Consider the following 15954-nt stretch of genomic DNA (forward strand, 5'->3'; position numbering starts at 1 on the left):
AGACGACCGTCTGGAATAAAATTTCACTAAAATTTATATTCGTTGGGAGGTTGGGCCAAGCAATTGGAGGACTTCTTTATAAGCCCAACCACCCCCATTTGAGGGGTTTAATCTTGCCCACAAAGCTATTACTCCCTCTCAAGTGAAAAAGCAACTACTCAAGTGATCTTGCATTGATTACTAGCTTTCCAACTCCACTCAACTTTGAAGAACATTCCAAAGTCATTAAGCAAACTCCTTAGAGTTAAGCTTGGAGTTATTGAAGGTCATTGAGACTTCTTGTTGATGCATTGCCTTTATTGAACCATTCATTCATTGCATCACACTCACACAAGGGGTAAAGTGTCACTCTCCTTGTTAGGTAATATCCAACACTTCTTTTATTTGAATTGATTGTGGTATTCTAGTTTAGATTTATTAGAATTTGTTAGAGGGTGCTCTTGCCTTACTTGATAAACAAAGACTGTAAAAGGTACTCTTGCCCCGTAACAAAGATTGTAAGGGTTTAATTATCTACCCATCGTATTGAAAGAGATTCATTAGTGGAATACTCTCTTGAGGCTAAGAGAGGAGTGGACGTAGATTGTGAAGTTGAACCACTATAAATTCTTGCGTTGTAATTGCTTGATAGTGTCTAATTTCATTTAAATCGTCAATTCACTTTGAAATTGCAATTAAACCAAGAATTTGTGATAATCCACTATGTACAACCTAATCACCCCCTCTAGGTTGCAACAACAGAGATGATGCGGTCTTGTAGGGTAAGACTGGGAAAGCAGTTGGGGATAATTTAAATGGCATGAGGGCTTTGGGAAAATTTTTCGTTCTATACCTTATAGTGATATGACTCATTGTTCGAACGACTTATACATCATATGAGAATGGTTCACACTACTCACTATGAGGGATTTAGAGTGTGACCTGTGTATAGTTGAATTGTTTAGGGTATAATGAGATAATTCAAGTGATGTGCCGTGTTGGTTAAATGGAGAATTAATATAACACTCATGCCTTAGATACATCTCTTGGGTCGCACGTTTCATTTCTGCATTGAAAGGATTAGAGTTGATTAGCACATTTGGATAACTCTGCCACCTTGTGGCGAGTGAGAGATATTTATCTTAGTGGGTGGGATCCACTACACTTTGAGTCTATGCATGACTCTAATATTGCTTTCTTTCGCTTAGTTGAATCTAAGTGAAACTTTAATTAAAGGATTAGGGTTAAGGGAAAGAATATTATAAATAGAGGGATGGAATATGAAACAGGTGACTGGAAAAAAATATTGAATACCCTCCCTTGCTCTCTTTGTGACTTCTCTCTAGAAAGAAGTCAATAATGAACTTCCATCACTATGGTTCATCGATTTGGAAGTGTGGAAATAACCTACAAGAGTACGTGAAGGTAGATCAAGAATACAAAGAGACACCTCTTGTATCTAGATCCATTGTAGTCAAGATCACTATTATATGATCTTGAACGCATTTTTGCAGTAATTATTAAATACTTTTTAATGCAAGGTTAATCAGTATCAATGAATACAAAAACAATAGATGTGCTTCTAGCATGGCGGTGACAACCTCCAATGTTGATCACGCAGTAAGTCCAAGCAGGTGATGGGTTCAAAACTCCATCCCTCCACACCTTTCCCACTCCCCTCAAGTCCTCAGGCCTATGGGTCCCCACTACTTGATGCCCCGGCCCGGTTGTTTTCATGAATATGTAATATCATTTGAATGTTCACTAAACAAAAATATCATTCGAATGCCTACCAAAAAAAACGTAATATCATTTGAATGAATGGCTTTGAATATTACAAACAACATATAGGCCTCAAAACAGTTTTGAACTGTCAATGGCATCCCAGACTCATTTAGTTTCTCTTTTAGGAAAACCATAATAAAACTATTTATACATTAGCAAACAATTTATAACTTTTGGCATCGATTGCTATTTGTCTCACGGCTGCAATGGTACCCACCACTCCTAAAGCAGAAAATACAACAGCTATGGTAGTGTTTACCCAGAAAATGAGGCTTCTTTTGGATGGCCTAAATGTTAAGTTGAAGAATACCACTGGCAAGACGAAGTCAAGAGGCATGAACCCAAAAGCCCCTATCAAAGCATTCAAATCTCCAAAGAAAGGAAGCATTGCTGCAAGTGTGGTTCCTGCTGCAATAGCTAATGACCTAAAAACCAACCTCGGCACGACGTTCCGAACGGAGAACTCCGCGCTGTGAGGGTCTCCGAGCACTCTCTCCAGTATTTCATTTACTGGTTGCAAGTAGATCTACAATTCAATCAACTTATATTAGGAACTTGAGTATAACTTTGGAATTTGAATTCAAATTTTGAACATCCTCTATACTTACCACGCCAACGGCTCCCAATTGGAGAAGAGTAAAGATATAGGTCATCAAAAGAAACCACTTGGGGACCAAGAGGCGGCCGGTATCGGTGTCAATGAAGTTAACGAGGATCAAACTATTAGATTCGTTTCCGAAAGCCCAGTATCCGGAGATGGAAACACTAAAGAAGGTGATCATAACTACTGTGTAGCAAATTAGTAGCCCCTTGAACATCTTCCCTTGAACAGGAGGTGCTATGGTTGCCTATGAAAACAAAGCCAATAGTTAGAACTTGGGTAGAACTCACCCTTAAAAGCTAACAAGAGTAGTAGAAGAAGCTATACAAACCTGAATCTCTGGAATGATTCCATTCCCATATGTGGTGGCAATGATAGCTAATGAGCTGAAGACACCAAAGACCTTGCTTGTTTGATCACCAAGGAGGCCATAGTCTTTGGAAGGTCCCTTGGATGTGCTTCCTGTGTCAAAATTTGATAATTATTAGTACTTTCATCTCCTCTAAAACCATATTAATTTTCTGTAATCTCTAGTTAAGTAAGCTGTAGAGTGTTTGAAAGTTATATATATATATACATTACCTACGTAGATAGCACCTGCTGTGGTGAAAACACTGTAAGCAAGGCAAAGAACTAGAGAAACAAAATTGATGTGTCTTGTAGAGTGGAAAGATGGGATTTGAGCTAACATCAACATGAAACATCCAAATATGGCTATGAATTCGTAAAGCTTCATGGTCCCATCTGGTGTTGTTATCGTGTAAATTGCCTGCAAATCAAATTTTAATCAGTTCTTGCTCATCCATAATCAAAATTTCCTTAATGTAAGAATCCAAACTTTGGATGACAAAAATTAATTAAAAAAAATATATGATCTTGATCGGGCATTTAGGAGTAAAGTCCGGCATCAACTTACTTGAAAGTGATTCTACCATTTGATCGTATAAGGGTTGTATGGTGACGTTCTTGTTTCTTCTGATCTTTTATATTTTTATAATAGAAATAACTCAAATCATATATGTCCAATTTGACATGTTTCTTGTGTTCCTTTCTTCATTCTTGAAACAAACCAATGGTTTTGCACAATTTTGAGTTCACTTTGAGACTTAGACACTCAAATAAAAGAAGGAAAAAAAAATACTTCTCTTGAAAAAGGCAGAGAAACAGTATCTTCTAACAGTGACACTCTTGTCTTTCTCACATCAAAAACATAAATTTCAATTCTAAACTTAAAAACTCAAAGTTTCTGCCTTATTCATTTGTTTTTATTTTTATTTTCTTACAAAAACTTTTTTTCTTGCGTACATAATTTCAACATTCAAAAATAGTTGGGGGGGGGGGAATGCATAGAAACAAAGAAAACTATTTCTAACATAAAAAGCAGGAATCTGAACTGAAATGAAATGTTATCGTATAACCCTTTGACGTTTGATTAAGACTTGATTATATGATTATATCATCTTTTTAAACGATTGACACCATTACCACTCTTTTGACTCAAAAACAAAACACACCAATCATCATTACATAGATTTTATTTATTTTTTTTTTAAAAAAATAATTATAAAAAAAAACCCATTTGATGAATTAAATAAAAGTGAAAATATAATATTAAAAACATATGAGTGAGATAGTCTTTCTATCTATCTATTTAGAAATTCAAAAAGAATCCTAATTATTCAAAGGAATCTCATTAAAATCATTGAGGGAACAGAATCTAGACATTTTTAAGAAATGTAAAAGTCAAATTAGGCAACTCTTAAGTCATCTTCAACTTTATTGAACCAATTAGATTGTGGGAATTTTCTATATAATACCAGTCATGACTATATTGTCTAAGACTAATATGGAAAAAAGTTAGCTATCATGTAGGCATGTTAAGTTGGGTAATCCAACCTAATAATTAATAGTCAAAGTTTGAAATTTTGTTATAATTTGGTTAAACTTTAATAAATACAGTTTTTATATAAAAATATATATATTAAGTAAATTATAGAGTCATCGAAGAACCATTTTCAATTAATTTCCGCTTGTCCTTAACTAAGATTCAAAATTTGACACACATGAGAGAAGACTTCCATTCGTCAGAGTGAAATTTAAGTCATAATCGAAATGCATGTCATGCTGGTTGTGATTCATGCCTAATTGACTTTAATGACAATTAACTCTCCATTATATAAGAATAAAAAAATAATATGTATTTTTTTAAAATTTAAAAATCAAATTAAAAATATTGAATAACAATAGAAGAACCACTCTATACTATGAAAATCTCTATAAATGAATTAAAGAGGATGAAAGAAGAGAATATTGGAACTATAAATTACCTTCATGCATTCACCTCCGAGAAGAGCAGAACCAATAACAGCACCATAACAAACTGCAAATTGTATAGGCCCTACAAAATATTTTCCCCATCCAGGACCTATCATTCAATAAAGAAAAAAGATTAAATTGTCATCAATCAAAACTTGTCAAATCTTATTCAAGAAAAATCTAACATAATTAAAAGTTAAACATAAAGTTTCGAACTATGATCTTTTTCAGAAGAGACAAGAAATAGATTTGCACCACATAAAAGTAGAACCGATAAATTGAAACTTGAAGTTTCTACACTTCCTTTGATAAGATTACTCTTAATTCCTTTTCCTTCCTCGAAAAGTAATAAATATCAAATTTTTTATCTTTTGAATTGCTTTCTTCTTAAATTAAAAAAAATTACTAAAAAATATATAGATTCTAAGGAGTTTTTTTTTTTAAAAATTTGATTTAGAAAATGTGAGTATTAACAAAGTTTGCCATAATCAACTTATTTGCTACTCAATCAATTTTATACCTCTCCAACAATCAAGTTCCCAAGAAACGCATTAAATAAACCACAAGAAAACCGACCTAAAAGACTATCGTGCGCCAGATGGTGCAGTTGCAGTTTGGAACGATTCCAGAACACGTGTCCATTAGAGAAAAAATCTCTGCATCAATAACAACCGTACACGTATTTATTTCAACAAATAAATAACACGTGTCACCGTACATCATTTGACTGACAACAAAGAACTTGACATCCAAGTTTGAATTCTTTCAAGGTGATGATGTAGTTAACGTACGTACAAAAAAATCACAGAGATCCTTAAATGCCACATGGCACAATTTTAGAAGGGAATCGTAATGAAATGAATTACAAAGGATGTGAATTGTCAATGATGGGTTACTAAAGCAGTTAAAGGCTCAACTTCCCTAGGGAAGTTTGCAGTTCGGGGGGCATTAATTATATATATAAATCGGGTGTAAGCGTATAACCATAAAAAAAAAAACAAACAAAATATGGGAATCCACGTGTAAGCTTATTCGAGCAAATTTCATTCTAGAAAAGAAATTTGCTAATATAAGATACTAATACATAAAATATTAAGTAAATTGCACTAGCACCCTAAATTTGAGGCCTCAAAGTACTGACACCTCACTTTATGTTTAAAAATCACAGAGATCCTAAACACATTAGTCTAACTTGCCACTGAAAAGCATTCATTGTTTATAATAGGGATACTTTTGGAATTAAAAAAAAAGAAGAAGACATGATTTAACAGTTTTCAGCGATAAATTGATCAATAAAAATCTAATTTTGGAATTTCTGTGTTTTTCAAATGTAAAGTGGTGTGTCAATGTTTTAAAACTTTCATTTTTGAGATGGCAGTGCAATACTGAAATTACTAAAAAAATTTAAGTGAAAAGGAAGACAAGGAATTAGAAGACTTTGAGCTTCTTAGAACATGAGCAAAACTTTACTGTGCATTTAAATTATATATATATAAAAATTACTCTAGAAGATGGAACAGAAACCAGAAGAACAATAAAAAAAAAAAAAAGTAAAGAATTAGTTGTTGCTGGTTGAATGATTGTACCTAAAATGTCATCTGCCATATCTTTGAAGCGTAGTTGGCGGCGGCCAAGGTGAGCATGGTGTTCCAAAACCAAAGAGATGAGATTGTAAGAGTAAAATGTCACCGCTGCGCCTAAACACAAACACGCCACCCCAGCAATCCATCCAAGTCCGACGAACGCGTACGGTAAGCTCAGCAGCGCCGGTGCAACTATTGATGTGGTCAAATGGAATCCACAGTGTATCCATGATCCTTCATAAATCAATCACACAATAATTATTCCTTTTTTTTGTTAATCAAAGCGTTTAAACACAGCAGTAGCGTTTAGATTAATTTATAGAAGAGTACCTTTAGATTTGAGAACGAAGAGAGTTCCTGCATCGAGCTCGATTTGCTTTTGTCCTTGCTGATCAGCAAGTCTTGAAGAAGAAGAAGAACCCAGAACTGTTTCTTCCTTATCTGCTCCTATTGAATTCATATGCAGGGTTCCCATCTCTCTTAGGGATTGAATCAGCTGCAAAAGAGAGATGTTTTGTGTTCTTAGATTTGTTGCAGAAGAGAGAAGAAAGGTGGATCAAAGAGTATTGTATTTGTAAAAAGATCTTACATGAATAACTGTTGGAAGTGATACTATGAAAAGGGAATCAAACAGAACTTAATAATTCTTAACAAACAAATAACCCAAATTGAATGTACTGAAAACTGTAATATAAAGACTCCTGCTCTGATTCTAATTCTGGTTTATGAAAGAGATGAGAAAGGAGGAGAAGAGATTGGTGTCTTGCGTATAGATTCAAAACCTGATCTGAACTCCCTTTTTATAGTAAAAATATTAATTTCTAAATCATTTTCTGCCAGAAAACTGCGAAAAGATTAAAAACAAATTTCCCTCAAATCATATCTTTCTCATTTTTTATTGCCTCAGCTTCAACGACTTTTTGCTGTAAGTTGGAGGTCGTGGAATTTTTATTTTTTCTTTGTCAAGGAGCTCATGGAATCTAAGGAGTTGCATAGTAATATTAACAGCTATTTGTTGCTATTGATTTTTGTTTTTTAATATTTTTGGAAATGGAGATTCTCCAAATCATGTATGTGAAACCCGATTTGTTTCTTGTATTCTGTTTTCTACTTTTTAAATGAAATGGTTTAACTAAACTGTTTAGAGTAGTTTTAACCCCATTTTGAGAAACACTATATGTCCAGTTTGAAAATTTAAGAAGTGTATCTGTTTTGAGAAAAATTAGAAACAATTCTCACTTTTGTAAGCGTTCGATAAAACTTGCTTCTAGAAGTAGAAAATTTAAAATTATGCTAAATTCTATAAATATTTTTTCTAAAATTGTTTTCACTTAAACCCATCTTACACCCAATTTTGCTTCTGAAAACAGACATGTTAAAAGTATTTCTTGAGGTAAAAGTTTTCATAAATTTCAATTTATGTAGTAAAAATCATGCAAAACGAAACAATTTTTAGACAATTCTTTTGGCTTCTCAGAGCAAATAACACTAGAAACTGTTTTTTGTGGGTTATTAAACGGGTCCTTAATATTTCATGAAAGAAGATGCTTTTTTTGGAAAGGTGAAGAAGCAGCATTCTTGTTTTTTTTATATCAAAGTGTGACTTCCTATTTTAAAACCGTAAAAAATCAACATTTTTTCTTGTTGATCCATACATGATTTCAGCACCTAGAAATAGTGAAAAACAACGAAAATGTATAGAAACAAGAAAAACTTCTCTTACTTAAAAATAAGGAAATGGAACAAAAACATTGCCATAAAACCCCTAAATTGTTGGTGTCAACTTGGAATCTCAGAGAGAGGGAGAGAGAGTGGCACCTACGCCAGCAAGTGGGTATCAATAGAAATACTTAAATAGTTGCATAGGGTCTTTGTCAATACACAAACAACCGAAATAAGTTACTAGAACTCAAGAGTACCACTTGAATAAAATTTCAAACCGAATGAAGATAATAATTGTTTTCAAGGTCAAAAGAATTGTATATCAACTGTATCTTGTTATGATAATGGTTTAGTAAATTCAACTATAAAACAAACCCTAAATTAATCTAAAAGTGATTAAATAAAGACTCTTCAAAAATAAACTATAAGAGGTATGCTACCTCAATCAATAAATAATTATAAGAGCCTCTTCAAATTGTGGAGTGAAATACTTTTATAAAATGAATTTTTTACATAAGCCCCCACGGTTTCCATTGGAAACTCGACACACCCCCTCAAAATTGAAGCCTTACAAAGTGCCCCTCCACATTTGACACCGTTAGGTTTCCGTTAGTTTTAACTTTGATTTTACAATTTTATCTTCATTTGATAAATTTATTGAAATTCTAGAAAGCTTTACATGATCATCCTCCATTTTTATTGGAAACAAACACTCCACACCTTCCCCATAATCAAGATCTTACAAAGCTCCCTCCACACTTCACACGGCCAGTTTTCTTTTAACCGTAAATATGAAATTAGTTTTTTACCAACTTAATAAATTCATATAAAATCTTAATTAATAATTTTACTATTCAATCCTCAATATTTTTAATGTCACAATATTAGTGCTGATTAAGTGACCAAAATTTCCTCCAATTAAAAAACTCTTGTATGATCATTAACAAAGGCTATGATTTCTTTTATTTTTATTTTTATTGCTATTATGAACCCGATTAGATAAGATCTTGTTTTGGATGGATGCAGTGAACTGGAGGACAGAATCCACAAACTTTGAATACCAATAGGAATTAAAGAAGAGAAAGATGAAGAGACTACTACAGCTGTGTGGGAAAGGGAAAAATGTTACTTTAAAATAAAGGAAGGAAACGGCAGGTCAATGGTTGAAAGGAGTTCAAAATATTCAACTTGACCACTAGGTTTTGTGTCTCTTTCCGGCCACTAGGAGAAATTAGCTAGAGAAGCCATCATAGAGCATTCACATAACAATTTACACTCCTCTCTTTGGGAGAAAAAAACAGAAAAGAAAGATAATGGTGGGTGTGGGGAGTGTAGATCTTCTACTTGTCCGGATGGATAGAGTTCTATGTTTTTCTTATGTGTCCTCACTGAAGTCACTTCACAATAAGGATATGAGGTACCTTTGAATGTTGACAAAATAAATCATAGATAGAATCTCACTGGATCTCCTCCTAATTTGTATGGAAGATTGTGATGGATGTATGGACCTCTACTCGAATGGATAGATCGAGGTTTGGATCCTCTACCCTATATACATGATTGTGCTCCCCCTATACTCTTTCACCATATACTTAGAAGGGAGCCCATGAGTCTGGATCGTCTCCCCCGAGGACTGTTGACCACGGATTATAAGGGGACCCACAGGGTTAGGGCGATGGAGTTTATTTTTTAAAATATTTTATTATTTTTAACTTGTGGGTTCCACATAATTTGTGATTGTAATGCCGTCGGGAGAGCACATAATACTTCCCGTCAAGGAAGATGATCCATACTTCGAGCCCACATCTAAATATTATTAAAATGAACTGGAGGTGAGCTCCCACTAGGGATGTCAATTTTCAACCGACCGTTAAACCGGACCGACCGGCTGATAGCCCGCCGCCGACCGTCTTTTGGGCGTTTGGGCGGGTCCTCGGCCCGCGTTCGGCTGGCCCGCCCCTCGGGCGGCCCCGTCACTGTTGTCTTTTACATAAATAAAAGGGTAAATATCAATTACCTCCCTCTTATGGCAAATAGCACTTCCCCCCTCTGTGGTAATATCACTTACCTCCCCTCTTACCTGCAATATATCAAACACCTCCCCTCGTACTTTTCGGTTAAATTTAACTTTTACGTTAAATATTTTTCTAAAATCCTAAACTACCCTTAGCTAAGAATATTTTTTTATTTTAAACTCTAAATTAATTTAATTAAGTTAATAATTAAATACTAAATTACCCTCAATTAAAATAATTATTAAACACTAAAATACCATAGTTAAAACTTAAATTATTAAAAGTCCAACATACCCTTTGTTTTCTAAAAAAAAAAAAAATTTATCAAACAATTTAAAAAACACGTACTACTATTTTGGGTTTTTTTTAATTGTTTGATAATTTTTTTGATATATTGGTCTTTAATTAATAATTGAATATAATTTGGGTTTTAACTATGGTATTTTGGTTTTTAATAATTATTTTAATTGAGGGTAATTTAGTATTTAATTTCTAGAGTGATTAGGTAATTTAGGGTTTAAAATAAAAAAAAATTTTAATTCAATGGTAGTTTGGGGTTTTAGAAAAATATTTAACGGGTTTTAACTATGGTATTTTGGTTTTTAATAATTATTTTAATTGAGGGTAATTTAGTATTTAATTGCTAGAGTGATTAGGTAATTTAAGGTTTAAAATAAAAAATATTTTTAATCCAAGGGTAGTTTGGGGTTTTAGAAAAATATTTAACGGTGAACGTTAAATTTAACCGAGAAAGTTAACAGAGGGGAGGTGTTTGATATATTTGCTAGGTAAGAGGGGAGGTAAGTGATATTATCCAGCTAAGAGGGGGTGTAAGTGCTATTTGTCCAGCTAAGAGGGGAGGTAAGTGATATTTACCCTAAATAAAATTAACATATTAAATGTAAGTAATTTTTTTTGGTATTGTTTAAATGTAATTAATGATATATGAATTTCGATGTTTGAGACGTTGAGACTCGAGTTTGAGTAGTTGAGAGTTGAATGTTAACACGTTTAAAGGTTTAAGTTTTAAGTTTTAACTTTTTAATTTTCAAATTTCATTTAGTTTTATTATTTTCAAATTTAAAAGTTAAGATTGATAACTCCTAACTCTTAAGTCTTAATCTTAACCGTTAACTTTTAATTTTCAAATTTCATTTAGCTTTATTATTTTAAAATTTAACAGTCTTAATTAATAATTCTTAATTCTTAATCTTAATCGTTAACGTTGTTTCAGTTTTAGACTTTCAGTCTTTCACATTTTCACTTTTGTGAATCAAACATCCGGGTTTCAAATTTCATTTTCACCGTTTCATGCTAATGCCATCACTTATAGTTGGATCTACTTGGAGTCTTCATTCTCTATCTTTTGTAGTTTTGTGTGTGAGAAATTAGGATTTGAAGTTCAGGAAAAAATTAAAATAAATTTCAATATTGATTTTTAATTTAGTCCAATTGTTAGCCAAGTCGAATCCAAACCATTAGGTCAAACCGTTAGTCAACCCGAACCCAAACCGTACCATACCGAAACCATTATCTTTTAAATGGGCTGGTTTGGGCGGGGGGTTTTTCAGCCCGAAACCGCTCCAAACCGCACTGTTGACACCCCTAGCTCCCACCTAAACATGAAATAGACAGGTGTGAAAGGAATACAATCCTTTACTTATCGGGATAGTGAATCCCGCCAACTCGGGGGAGATTAGCCAGAAACAATTAAATAATGTATGAAGAAAATCAATATTGGATAGGTCAATTTATGTGAGTACTAATGGAAATTCATGGAACTAATGACCAACACCAATGTATTGGTAACATAGAAAACGTGGTTTAAATATGAGAGTGAATTGCAAGTGTTATTATCAAATGATAAGATAATAAAAGAAACTATAGAACAAGAAACCTTAAAGAGTGTTATATCAAAGTCTTCGGCCATCACCCTTTATGTAAAAGGAGATATTTTGGATTGTCAAATTTTGATTAATTTTATTAAATGGGATTAGTTTAGGACTATAAAACAGATAAGTATAAAATTCATTTGAAACATATATTATCTATGCCTAATTAAATCACAATCACAATTAATAAAGTGTCATAGTTCATAATGCAACAAGACACCTAGAAAGAATATAGTTTATTTTCCTTGTTTTTTGAGATAAGTTATCGATCAAAAGTCAAATTTTAATCTCATATTCTCACGTATCTCCATTTTTGTTGGAATGTGGTGGAATCTCTGTCATGCCTAAATCATGCCTTGTAACTAAGTGCTTTTGACACTTTGACTTTTAATATCCTACGCCAATGAAGTAGATATAGGGCCAAAGAACTCTAGATTTCATTGGAAATGGAGTCATGGTTCATAAAATTAACTGTTTGGTTAACCTGAATCTGTGGTTTGGACTTGGAGAGTTCTGTCAAGTTACTTTTATGAATGCACAAATATTTAGTGCTTTCATAGTAAGGTTGAAAATTTTTAATTTCACCTCATACCCATAAATCTACATATTCATGTTTTTAGTGTAAAAATGTGAATCCTAGATTTCATGAAATCCATGGATTCACACAACCAAACGGGTATAAAATTTTCAATTGTGAATCCATAGAATTGAAAATTTTGCATTCATGTAACCAAACAAGCCCTAAGAATATTGCCCTCACAACTCTGTATGCACATTCGATACTAGGTTTGCATTGTTTTATTTTGAACTCAACATATAAGGGGAGGTGGTCGGTGGACCCATATGGTGGATTCTATTTGGATGACTCACATTTTATTCACGTATATATAGGGGCGTAAATGGATAACCAAAACCCACTCTTGAATTTGCATCTGCATCCGCTTAACAGTATCTGAATCCGTCCGATTACTAATAAGATGCAGATTTAGTATACCTGTTTTCTACCGATTATTATCCGATTACGTTACTTATTTTTATAATTTTTTACTTGAGATACGTGACTATTTTTCTAGAAAATAACTACGCAAGTTGCTAATTTTTTAAATTTCAAACGGGCCTCACAAATAAAATGGTAAAGATGACAACAAGTAGTCAAAAACTTTTATTCAACCAGGTCCATTTTGAAGAACCTATTTAAGAAAATAACTATCCGATTATGTACTTGCTTTCGTGTAAACGAACAACTGATCACTATAGAGGTGAGACATTAAGTGCTTCATTTTTTTCATTTGAAGGAATTTACAGTTATAAATACAATTCTTTGAAGCTATTAGAACAGCTTCAACACAAGGTGATTGAAGCATGGTGTTGTTAGGGATTATCATACATTAGCAAATAATCTGTAAGTACCAGCATCAAGAGCTATTTGTCTAACAGCTGCTACTGCTGATATAACTGCTACAGCTGAAGATACAGTAGCAATTAAGGTATTCACCCAGAAAATTGGGGTTTGTTTTGTTGGTTTGAATGTCAAATTGTAGAATATCACAGGCAATATGAAATCAAGAGGTATGAACCCAAATGCTCCAATTAAACCATTTATATCTCCGAAGAATGGAAGCATTGCCGCGATTAATGTTGCGATTGCAATAGATATTGATCTTGAAATCAACCTTGGCACCACATTTCTCTTAGAGAACTCTCCTTCCTCTGGATCTGCAAATGTACGCTCCAGTATTTCATTTGTGGGTTGCAGATAAACCTGTAACAAAGAATGGGATTAGTAGGTTTGTAACTGAGAATTAGAGAGTGTTTAGCTTAAAATTTGGTTCTGAATTACCAAGCCAACAGCTGAGACTTGGATGAAAGTTAAGGCATTGATCATGTAAAGAAACCATTAGGGCACCAACAGATCTCCATTGCCATAGAAGTTAGAGAGGAGAGTTCCAGCAGCTTGGTTGCCAAAAGCCCAGTACCCAGAAATGGCTACACCAAAGAAAGTAGTTATCACTACAGCATAGCAAACACAAAGTCCCTTGAACATCTTCCCTTTCACTGGAGGTGCTATGGTTGCCTGCAACAACAAAAATTTCAGGTAACTAGTGATGAAGCTTAACACAGAGAAGAGTAATGAGATGATGCAGACCTGTATTTCTGGGATCATGCCATTCCCGTATGCAGTGGCGATGATAGCTACTGCGGTGAAGGCGTTAAAGATTTGATTTTCGGTGTTACCCAGAACAGAATAATCTCTTGGTGGCCCCTTGCTTGAATTTCCTGTTACAAAATCAAAAGCCAGAGTTCTTTAAACCACTCTAGACTCTGTTCTTTTTGTTCATTAATTTTATGTTGTGTACCTATAGAGACAGATGCAGCCATGGAACAGATGTTGTAGGTAAGACAAAGGATCAAGGAAAGGAGATTGATGTGCCTCAGTGAGTGAAAAGATGGAATCTGGGCTAGAACCATTGTGAAAGCTCCCAATATGATCACAAATTCATAGAGCTTCATGCTTCCATCTGGGCTTGATAGCAAGTAAATTGTCTGCAAAGTACATCAATATTAGCTGCTGGTAAGTATCCTTGCAAGCTTTAGTTTTAGGGATTCTGACAACATTTTGGCCTGTTTCAGATTAGGGTTTTATGACCCCTAAACCAAACCTCACAGAAAATCAATATACTCCAATAATTATGTTAATCCAAACCTGAATAGATTCCTTATTGATTTGGTTTCATCAGATTCACCATTTTCACACAAAAACCAACCCAGAACAATGAATAGTGAGGAAAAGGAGAGAACGGATTACCTTCATGCATTGAGCTCCAAGAAGAATAGAAGCAATAACGCAGCCATAGCAGACTACGAACTGAATAGGACCTACAAAGTATTTCCCCCATCCTGGCCCTGCAAAACCCAGTTGTTAATTTCATTTCCAGATTCAAAAACTGTTTAATTATATGTAAATGCATGGGATTAAACATTAATTATACCCAAGATTTCGTCGGCCATGTCTCTGAAACGAAGGATACGATTGCCTTTGTGGGCATGGAATTCCAGAACCTGTGAGACAAGGTTGTAGGAGTAAAACGTCACCATGGCTGCTATCATCAAGAACACTACTCCCCCAATCCAACCCAGAGAAGCCACTGCAAATGGTAGACTTAGAACTGGTGGAGCCACTATCGATGTTGTCAAATGGTACCCACAGTGCAACCATGAACCTGTTCCAAAGCAGTGGATAAGGAGATCGAATAAGATGGATCAAATCAATGAAGAAGAATACAAATTATTAAAGTGGAAGGAAGGAAGAGGGCACCTTTGGATTTGAGAACGAAGAGAGCTCCGGCATCCAGTGGCTTCTTGATTGGGTCATGAGTTTGGGTCATGGCAAGAGGATCATGACGCTCTTCATCCGCTGCTCCACAATCACACAGAGTACCCATTTCGATCTCTTTCCACTTTTGGAATACTGTGATTCTGTAGCTGAACCCCTAACGTTGAACAGAGTATGTTGGTCCTCTTTATGTCGAATTGTCAGTTAGTTGATTACATAATCTTGTGAGGCTGGCTCTTCTTTGGTCTTTCAACATCTTTTGGGCCACTCACTTGTGCTGTTTCGGTGGTCTCTTGATCAACTCTGCATTGTTTGACTCTAAAATAAAAATCCTGTAATCAGCTATTCCCCCATACATTAGGAGGGGCCCACAAGGGGGTTCATCTCTTTTTTTACCCAAAAAAAAAAAAAAATCTAGAGGTGGACCCCACCCTATTTTGGGTAGTGGAGATGCATGGGATAACACCATTATTTTTTATAAATTTTATATTGAGTCTTGATTGCAGCACTACTGGCTGCTGCCAACGGTGTGAGATCACACCACGTAATCAAAATAAGATTGAACGGTTGAGAGTTTACTTGTAGAGTGGTAAGATCAATATTTCTTAGTGGAGAGATAATGGGTTCGACCCTTGCGAACAACAAAGCTCCTTCTGATGATGTAATCGAGATGACCATGGCGGAGTCTTTCATCGATGCTTCCTCTCTGCTTCTAAGAATTAAACTCTTCTATGTGGAATAACAAGACAAAACCACGCTTCTCTCTTTGCTTCACTTTATGTGGGAG

The 15954-nt window shown here is 34.4% G+C and overlaps 2 protein-coding genes and 1 pseudogene across 4 annotated transcripts; all 3 read right to left on the reverse strand.

The window, feature by feature from the left end:
- Positions 1-1747: 1747 nt before the first annotated feature.
- On the reverse strand, positions 1748-7032 carry LOC149008186 (GABA transporter 1-like). Of its 2 annotated transcripts, XM_089166474.1 has the most exons (8): positions 6854-7032; positions 6595-6760; positions 6268-6498; positions 4693-4790; positions 2948-3134; positions 2697-2827; positions 2373-2612; positions 1748-2290 (listed from the first exon to the last, which is right to left on the reverse strand). In XM_089166474.1, the coding sequence occupies exons 2-8, from the start codon at positions 6737-6739 to the stop codon at positions 1910-1912; spliced, it is 1413 nt and encodes a 470-aa protein (XP_089022600.1). In that variant the 5' UTR covers positions 6740-6760; positions 6854-7032; the 3' UTR covers positions 1748-1909. The 2 variants fall into 2 exon arrangements, with proteins under 2 accessions (XP_089022600.1, XP_089022601.1); XM_089166475.1 differs by having other exon boundaries at positions 6595-7032.
- A 6107-nt stretch (positions 7033-13139) lies between these two features.
- LOC149008187 (GABA transporter 1-like) lies at positions 13140-15522 on the reverse strand. 2 transcript variants are annotated; one of them, XR_016175177.1, is made up of 7 exons: positions 15150-15522; positions 14824-15054; positions 14640-14737; positions 14191-14377; positions 13980-14110; positions 13674-13907; positions 13140-13595 (listed from the first exon to the last, which is right to left on the reverse strand). XR_016175177.1 is itself a non-coding variant. In XM_089166476.1 (6 exons), exons 1-6 carry the CDS (start codon positions 15274-15276, stop codon positions 13731-13733), a joined length of 951 nt encoding a protein of 316 aa, XP_089022602.1. In that variant the 5' UTR covers positions 15277-15522; the 3' UTR covers positions 13602-13730. The 2 variants fall into 2 exon arrangements, 1 of the variants encoding a protein (XP_089022602.1); XM_089166476.1 differs by lacking the exon at positions 13140-13595 and having other exon boundaries at positions 13602-13907.
- LOC149008188 (GABA transporter 1 pseudogene) lies at positions 13215-13718 on the reverse strand (annotated as a pseudogene).
- Positions 15523-15954: the final 432 nt, after the last annotated feature.

This window comes from Hakea prostrata, chromosome 8 (genome assembly GCF_041222555.1).
Source record: "Hakea prostrata isolate BN-2017 chromosome 8, UWA_Hpros_2, whole genome shotgun sequence".
Taxonomy (NCBI): Eukaryota; Viridiplantae; Streptophyta; class Magnoliopsida; order Proteales; family Proteaceae; genus Hakea; species Hakea prostrata.